This window comes from Acanthochromis polyacanthus, chromosome 5 (genome assembly GCF_021347895.1).
Source record: "Acanthochromis polyacanthus isolate Apoly-LR-REF ecotype Palm Island chromosome 5, KAUST_Apoly_ChrSc, whole genome shotgun sequence".
NCBI lineage: Eukaryota > Metazoa > Chordata > Actinopteri > Pomacentridae > Acanthochromis > Acanthochromis polyacanthus.
In genome coordinates, this window is record NC_067117.1 from 4,933,953 (window position 1) to 4,943,500 (window position 9,548).

The 9,548-nt window shown below is 37.1% G+C and overlaps 1 protein-coding gene across 1 annotated transcript; it reads left to right on the plus strand.

Moving 5' to 3' along the window:
- The first annotated feature begins 581 nt into the window (after positions 1-581).
- LOC127530209 (E3 SUMO-protein ligase ZBED1-like) lies at positions 582-5,690 on the plus strand. The gene is made up of 4 exons (XM_051948668.1): positions 582-1,724; positions 2,546-2,769; positions 3,095-3,318; positions 5,654-5,690. The coding sequence occupies exons 1-4, from the start codon at positions 833-835 to the stop codon at positions 5,688-5,690; spliced, it is 1,377 nt and encodes a 458-aa protein (XP_051804628.1). The 5' UTR covers positions 582-832.
- Positions 5,691-9,548: the final 3,858 nt, after the last annotated feature.

Consider the following 9,548-nt stretch of genomic DNA (forward strand, 5'->3'; position numbering starts at 1 on the left):
TTTGGGGGTGACAGGTGTAAGTGAGCGATAAGTAATGGCAGGCTGAGGCCAGCCCAGACAAAACAACATACGTCAGTGGATTCGCTCCGCACAGACGTCCATTTGAGCTTTCGACACTGCGGACCACCTGGCCGGGCTTTAAACGACCCCGGTCTGCATGGGTCTGGCTGACAACTGACATGATGTATTAACCCACCGCTGAGTGCTGTGTGTTTTGGTCGTGACATCGCCTCCCGCTAACTCTGGGCGGCCGCCAGCAGCTGCAGAGCTGACAGCCAGGTTTTTTATGTCGGCTCAGGGACGTGTTATGTAATCACTGTTATATGTTTAGCAAATTAAATGGTTAACACGAACCGACTGCCTTCAGTTCCCCCACAATCTGAGGAGTCGTTTAGGAGAGCCGTTCCCACCACACACTTAAACACCTGAGAAACAGTCAAATTTATATAAAACCTGGAACTTTCACACATTATTTTTACAAGTTGAGTTGAAATAATATTTATGATGGTTGCACCAATGTAATATCGCGAGTAATTTATCCTTAAATCCGTTGTTTTTTGGTTTCAAGATGTAAATTAGTGCTGGGCGATAAACCGAAAATTTATCGTTATCGTGAATTACAACGATGACCGACGTCATTTTGTCCATGACGGTAAATACGATAATTTAAAGAAAAAGAAACAAATGTCAATGTTATGTTTTGACTTGGGCCAATAAATTATGCTCATTCCCCTTTAAGACTCCGCAACCGAGCACTAAGTGACGTCAGTGCGCTACCCACGCAGGTGACTCGCTCACCCAGTCTGAAGAAGAGGGGAGTCACGTTGTGGTAATGGCATTGGCTGACAATTCGAACACTGAAGCGGCTGATACAGCCGGAGACGTCGCGTTTGTCGAGGTGAATCCACCGGAACTTGTACCAAAAAGAAATTCTACATCTGTAATTTGGAAATATTTTGGTTTCTACAAAGAAGACATTGAACAAAAGAACACGAAATGCAAAGTGTGTTTAAAAACGATCGTAACCAACCAAGGCAACACGACGAACCTTTTCCATCACCTACAGCACAATCATGCCGTTGAGTTTGAAGATGTGCAAAAAGCTCAAAGCGAGAAACATGGCTCGAGTTCGAGGCTTTCTACCCCACGACAGCAGCGCATAACGGAGGCATTTGCGGGTGTGACACCGTATGAAAGAACGTCGAAGAGGTGGGTTGAAATGACAAACGCCATTGGCTACCACATAGCTAAAGATATGGCCCCCATAGCTACTGTGGAGCGCACAGGGTTTAAGCGTTTAATGAATACTGCCGACAAGAGGTACGCCATACCATCGCGAAAATACTTTTCACAAACTGTGCTCCCCAACATGTTTAAAACCGAGAGGGAGAAGGTCGCTGCCGAACTAAAACATTTGAAGCATTTTGCTGCAACATCCGACCTGTGGTCAAGTCGCACCATGGAGCCCTATTTGAGCTTGACGGTGCATTTCATTGACGAGTGGCAACTGCGCACCAGAGTGCTCGAAACGGCGTATTTTCCCACTGAGCACACAGGAGAGATGATAGCTCAAGGCCTGACATCGATGCTCTCGTCATGGGACCTCAAAGAAGAAAACCTCGTGGCTATCACAACAGACAATGGTGCTAACGTTGTCAAAGCTGCAGAGCTCAACCATTGGATGCGGGTGCAGTGCTTTGGGCACAGGCTCCACTTGGCAATCGGTAAGTATGCACATTTATGGTTATGTTTTCATGGCAACTCGACTGACTGCTTGCACTGTTATAAAATAAACAGAACCTATTGTACTGTGTGATTGACAAATGTGAGTGAATAACTGTACAATCTAAGTAAAAAAGTAGTGGTGAAAAGAACAGTAAGAAAAAAACCTATGTACGTTTTGTGATGGATATTTGTACTTTTATTTCATTACACGTTTCAGTATTTTGCCACTCCACGATTTTTTTATTTGCAGCAAAGTTAAAGTATTATCTCTCCAAATTTACTTTAAAAATGAACATTTTGTCCAATATCTGGTTTAGTCCTGGTTTAATCTTAGTAAAGTTTTTGTTAAGTTTAGTTTCAGTCCTAGTTTAATAACAAAAACCTGAGTGGAATATTTTTACTTACAAAGTACTTTTGTGACTACTAATGTACTTTTACTTGAGTTAACTTTTTTAAACTTTACTTTTGTAAGAATTACATTTTGATGACTGGATGCAAAACCTCCTAGCTGCATTTTTATTTTTATTTTTTTTACTTTAATTTTACACCTTAAAATGTTAGATTTGGACTTGTTCTCACTATTTAAGGTGTAAACTCAAAATTGAAAATGATGGATGTGTTTTATTCCTGCCATCAATTTGTTGCTTTAGTATCATAATTTCTTATACTTAAGGAAGAAAAGTACTTTTTTTTTTTTTACCACCACTGTTGCTATCTCTTTCTCCTTATCTAATTGTACAGAGTTGACCATATGAAAATACTAAATGACTGATTATTCGCACTGTACTTAAGAGCTAAATAATGTGTGTGTCTGTTTCAGAAAATGCGCTGAAAAAACAACCTGCTGTGGATCGGGCCGTAAAGGTCTGTAAGAAGATTGTCAGCTCCTTCTCCTACAGTTGGAAGAAGAAGAAGGCTCTACACAAGGCACAGATTGAATTAAACCTGCCCCAACACAACCTTAAAACATCATGCCCCACCAGATGGGGATCAATGCACTTGATGACAGCAAGGCTACTTGAACAAAAGAAAGCCATCACACAGGTAGGCTATGGTTCTTGATACTTTATTTTATTTTACAGTATGTCTTCATGGGCTGATTCTAATCTTTTCTGTCAATGAAATGATTTTTGTTTCCCACCCAACATGGACTCTGTATGTCTGTCTATTTAAAAGAGCGGGGGGATTTCACATTTTGTAATTGCTCATGGACAAAGCTAGGTACAAAGCACCACTCATTTAGACAAAAATAGGTGGGAAGATATTCAAAAAATAGATTGAAGAAATAAACTGAACTTCCTTTGTGGTAAAACACAATATAAATGTAATTTAATTATTATTATTATTATTATTATTATTATTATTACAGGTCCTCTCTGATGACAGAGCATCAAGGCATCTGATACCAAAATGGTCTGACCTGGATGTGTTGGAAGCTATGAACAAAGCTCTGGCTCCTCTGGTGGAGTTCACAGATGCCCTGTCAGGTGAAGAGTATGTGACAATTTCATCCGTGAAGCCTGTATTACACATCCTCCATTCACGAGTGTTGACTGAGGAAGATGACGATGTGGAGCTAACGAAAGCTATCAAGTCTGACATCATTTCATACCTTGATGACAAGTTTTCAGATCCCACCACTGAGGAGTTTTTGGACATGGCCAGTTTTGTTGATCCCAGATTCAAAGCATCCTACATTTCTGCACACCATGTCCCCACCATTCAGGAAAATATTAAGAAAGAGATGGAGTCAGCAGCTTTAGACCACACAGGACAAACCAGAGGCAGCACTGCAGCTGAACATCAGCATTCTTCATTTCCATCTTCTGAAGCAAAGAAGCCAAAGAAGTCACTGGGCAGTTTTTTCAAAAGAAGCGAAGCTACCTCTTCAACTGCACCTGCTGTGTCAATTCAGCAAGCTGTAGAAGCAGAGCTGAGTAGCTACTTGGTGTCCCCTTTGCAGGATAGTGAGGAAAATCCTCTTGATTGGTGGAGACAGCATCATGCCCACTTTCCCACTCTGAGCAAAGTGGCAAAAAAGTACCTTTGTGTACCAGCCACTAGTTCCCCATCTGAGCGGGTTTTCAGCTCTGGAGGTAATGTTGTTACATGCCTCCGATCCTGCTTGAAGCCAGAAATGGTTAACATGCTGGTGTTTCTAAGTAAAAACCTAGACTAAACCCTTATCTGTGGAAACAATGATTAGATGGAACAGCAATCTTGAGTTAGATTGACATCTATAGTTGTGAAAACAAGATACCAATCTCATTTTGCTTTTAATCATCAGTGTGTTACACTGACATTTTTGCACATTTGTTGTTGCACTGGTTATAAAGTTTGTTTACAATATGTAAAATGTCTACCTCATATGGCACGGACTGCTTAGCTGCAATTGTTTACGTGTTGTATTGAAATGTTAATATTTATTCTATATTATATTATTATTATTTTGTTGTTATAATTTTATTTTCAAGCCAGTCCACCATGCCTTTTTTGTACTTGGCAATAGTTAAATTTGTTTACTTTACAAGGGATATTACCTGAACAAAGACCTTACTGCTCTTGTGCCTTTACGTATGCCTTTGCTCAAAAATGTTTACAAGAGGTAAATGAACCTTCACCTGTTTCATGTAAGCTAATTGTAGCAATATCCAGTCTGCTGATACTTTTTCAAGTGCACTGTTTAAGCTGGTTTTACTTTTGATCATCAGCTTTACACTGATCTTTTTGCACATTGGCAGTTGGACTAGTTAAAATGTTTGTTTAAAAAATGTTTATTGTTGTCTACCTCTCACATGGCAGTGCTTTTTCTGCGGTTGTTCTAGTGTTTTATTGAAATCTTTTTATTTTTTAAAAGACTTCGTTTTTCGAAACCAGTCCACTCTACAACTTTTGCATGTGGCAATATTTACTTTTATTTACAAGAGACATTACCTGAAAAAGAAATATAACTGCCTCAGAGCATTTATAATAATGTAAGTTTAAAAGAGAGGTATGTTAAGTCTGATGTTTACATATTGTTTGTAATGGTTACAAGAGTGTTTTGTCCTTTTCCATTTAATTGAAAGTATTGTGTTCTAGTTTACAATAAATCAATATAAAACCGTAAGCAGTTTTTCATTTCAAATGTTACTGTGATTGGGGTGTTTGAGGTTGGCGGCGAAATTTATCGTTCATTTATCGTTATCGAGGTAAAACCCCCCAATTTATCGTGATATTGATTTTAGGTCATATCGCCCAGCCCTAATGTAAATATCATGTGTTCAAATACACAACTGTACACAGCAGAATCAGTTTTAATGGCAAGAGACACAAAAGTTACAAAAAAATTTGTCGACAAGAAGTAAAAAGTTGCAGAAAAGACACAAAAATGAGCGGAAAGATGCAAAAATTACACAAAAAGGTGCAACAATGGCAAAAAAGACACAAACATTGCAAGAAAACAATTAGAAATTTGCAAAAAGGAGCAAAAATGGCACAAAAAGATGCCAAAATGATTAAAAAGACACAAGTCGCAAAACGATTACACAAAAAATAGCAAAAAGGTGCAAATATGACTCAAAAGACACAAGTTACAAAAAAGATTGACAAGAAGTGTAAAAGACACAAATGAGCAACAGAGATGCAAAAATTACACAAAAGGGTGCAAAAAGACAAATGTTGCAAAAAAGACTCAAACATTTGCAAAAATGATTTAAAAAAGATACAAGTCGCAAAACAGTTACACAAAAATTTGCAAAAAGGTGCAAATATGACAAAAAAAGATGCAAAAAAAGACACAAAAAAGGTGCAAAAATGAGACAAAAAGGCAGAAAAAAAATAACCAGAAATGTTTCCTGTGCTTGTACCCTGTTTAATTTACCTATAAGCTCAGGAGGTTAAAATCTGGGTTTTCCACATCGTCTTTACTGTTTGGTTCGGTTTGTAGGTTCCACATTTTCTACAATATCTACCAGCTGCTGTAAGTCCTGATGTCTGTTTTTTTTTTTTTTTTCTGTGGTTCTGTTTAAGCGACTCAAAGCTCCCCTCAGGAAAGATGTATTATTTTTAATATTAAAACGCGTAGCACGGCGCAGCAGACATGTTTACTCAGTCAATATTTAAAACCACACACTTTCCTGGCCGCCTAAACCACCTGACCACATGCAGGAGTTCTCTTTTTACACCCAGCATCCACACGACCAGCAGGAAGTGTTTTGCCACTTAACAAAAACCAAGCGGCGATCGCTTTTTCCTCCCGAACGTCTTCAGCAAAACCAGGATGTAAGTGGAATTTATAGAGAACACAGTTAGATTCTTAAGGTTGAAAACAGAAAACAAGTGGGCTGAATTTATGTCAGTCATGTGAAAAAAGATGAACTAATTCTCTGAACTGCAAGAGGTTTCTGAGATTTTTATTTGCGTTTTTCTTCACTGTGGGTTCATTTTTCAGTGCAGTATAAAGTCCTGAACGTCTATGTAAGCAGAACAGCAAAGGAGAGAGAACTCAGAAACGTCTTCAGTGCAGAATGACACAAAAGACTCAAGTTGCAAAAAAATGACACAAAAATGAGCAAAAAAACCAACAATGACACTAAAGACACAAAAGATGCAAAAATAAAGACAAAGTTGCAAACAAAAATCAACAAAAAGATGCATAACTTACATAAACAGGTGCAAAATGTCAAAAAGACACAAAAGTCCCAAAACAATGACGCAAAAAGATGGAAACATGACACAAAAAACTTAGAAGTTGCAAAAAATGGCACACAAATTAGCAGAAATGTGCAAAAATTAGATAAAAGGATACAAAAAGGACACAAAAAGGTGCAAAAATGAGACAAGAACATAGAAAAAGGTGAAAAAATCAATAAAAAAGATGCAAAAATGACATTAAAGACACAACTAGATACACAAATTATCACAGAAATTGGCAAAAATGAGATGTAAAAGATACAAAAATAGCACAAAAAGATACAAAACTGACAAAATTAACAAAAAGATGCAACAATAACACAAAAGATACAAAAACAAAAGACAAAAGTTACAAACAAAAGACAAAAATTTGCAATAATGTCAAAAAGAAACAAGTCCTAAAGCAATGACACAAAAAGATGCAAACATGGTACAAAAGACTTAAAGGTTGCAAAAATGACAAAAAATTAGCAAAAAGGTCAAAAAGAGATAAAAAGACACAAAAATAACACAAGACACAAAAAGGTGAAAAAAATTGACAAAGATACAAAAAAGTGCAAAAAATACAGAGAAAGATGCAGAAATGACACAAATTTGCAAAAATGAAATACAAAGATACAAAAATAACACAAGACACAAAAATATGCAGAAAGAAGAATCAGAAATTTTGGTTTAGCCAAAAACTTTAAAAAAAAAAAGGAATTTTTGTCACATGACTATTTGTTATTTTTAGCATGAGACGTAGAATAAAATGTTTCTAATCAAACATCTTCACGTTGGTAAGTACTTTAGTTATTAGGGGATTTTTTTTTTCATTTTTTGACTTCACAATACTTAAGTTGGAATATTTCCTGCTTTTCTTTGTCTTACGTGACCATAAGCTGAGTATCTTTGGGTATATTTAAATCATCAACACAGTTTTCTGGTCTTTTGTTTGATAATTAGCTGACAGGTTTTTTGCTGCAGTATGAAAATTATTCCCTTCTGTCATTATTTATGCACATATAATTAATAAATGCTTTCATGAATCCTTTTGTTTTGGTTAAATTTAAGTTCTAGAATCGGCACCATGAGCCAAAAATGTTTCATCGTCACTGATTTAAAACTTTCATTGGAGGGAAATAAGCCCTGATTTATATTTGAGATCCTTTAATAAAGCTTCAAAATTTCACATAAATCCTGCTTTTTTTTAAATAAATGAAAAACAGCCTGAATTCTTTCACCACAGCTTCTTAAATGTGAATATTTTCTGGTTTGTTTTCTTCTCCTTAACGTCAAACTGATTATCTGTGGAAAAAACAATGCATTTAAACACTGATATGCGTTTTTGGACATTTTATCGACTGAGCAGTTAATGGAATAATCAGCTAAATAACCAACAGATTAACGGGCAGTATAATGATTAGTGTTTACAGTCCAACAGGAGATGTTAACGTTAACTCTGCTTCAGTGTTGTTTCATCACATTATAACACTGAGGTGGAACCGGTCAGTCTCTAAAAGTGTATTCTCGCTCCAAGTATTAAGTTTGCTCATGTTGAAAAAATTACCACATCGGCGGTGGAATGAGTTTGCACCAGAACCAGATGTGGTTCTGAGACTCTCAGCCCAAACCTCTGAGACTCAACTCTGAGCCGTTTCCGAATGTCTGCTGATGTTTAGTGAAGAGGAGCAGAGAAGACGTTAAACTGCAGGTTTAGAGGTGGAACTGTGACGGTTTTACACACTTAAATTTAAACCAGGAAGCTTTTAAAATGCATTTCATCATCAGTTAACTTCATACAAAGTGTTGTAAATGGAGGATTCAAATTCAAACTGACACTTGATGCGACTGCCTTTACATTTGACTGAACTCCGAACAGTGTTTACACTCATTGGTCACTTTATTAGGTACACCTAACTAGTAAAAGGTTGAACTTCTTCTGCCTTCAGAACTGCTTCATGCTTGGTGGCTGTGGAGTTTAAACCATGATCTGTTGGTACTAAGAAAATATCCCCCATACCATTGCACCATCAGAACCGTTGATAAAAGACGAGATGGATCCATGCTTTCATGTTGTTTACACCAAATTCTGATTATCTGAATGTTGCAGCTGAAATGGAGACTCATCAGATCAGGCAATGTTTTTCAATCTTTAATCTGAACAGCCTAACTGCCTAAAACTTTCCAGTATAAGATTTATTTAAGGGTCATTCTGTGAATAATCGGCCAACTCTAAAAAAAAAAAGTTCTGACCTCCTCAGAATCAGCAGATTAAAAAAAAAAAATTACAATAACTTTAGTATATTTAATGAAGAAATGCAACATTTTTGCTTTAATACTGTCAATATTTTCAGTTGCAGCCCCCTGAAGTACACAAGGGTGGTTTGAAATGTCACTTTCTTCATTCACATTACTGAAAAAACAGATTTAGTTTCTAGATTGTGACACTTGAAGTGGATGTAAAACTGATCTGGTTGCAGTTTGTTGTGTTTTTTCAAACCCAAAAACTTTCACGTGTCTATCTGCTGTGCTACTGAGGTTAAGAGGCTCAAATGATGGAACACGTAGCATGAAATTTGGACCCACTCCTGTGCACTTTAAGGGGCTCCAGCTGAAAGTATCCACAGTATGAAGGTAAAATATGCTGAAATTATTGTAGATTTTAGAAAAGTCAGCTCATTCTGAGGGAAGTTCTGATTGATTTTTGATGGATTGATCCATAACTGAGCTTCAACGAAACCTCATCTGTGCGTCTGTGTGATTTTAAGTGTTTTCTTGGACTCGTTTTAAGCTTCAGACTCATCTAAACTTGCCAACTCAGTGCTTATGTTTTTTCTCAATCAATCACTCCACGATTAAGTTAGACGATCTCTTCAAACTGCTTTTATTAGCCTGTTAAATGCCATTAGTTCTGTTAGGTCTGTATCACTGTGGGTCTGTTCTGGCTTTTCCTACTAATCTTTTGGAATTAAATCTCCTTGCAGAAGAACTATTCTATCTTCGTATTTACTGTAGAAATGAGTCCTTTTCCTTCTGCTGAGCCTCGGTTCAAATACTGGCAGTCAGCCTTGGAATTCAGTCCCAGAGGACGAGCTGATGTTTAAAACAGAACAACTGCAGCCTCCAGAAGAAGACCACCGCTTTGGTTTTACAAACAACAGGTTCAT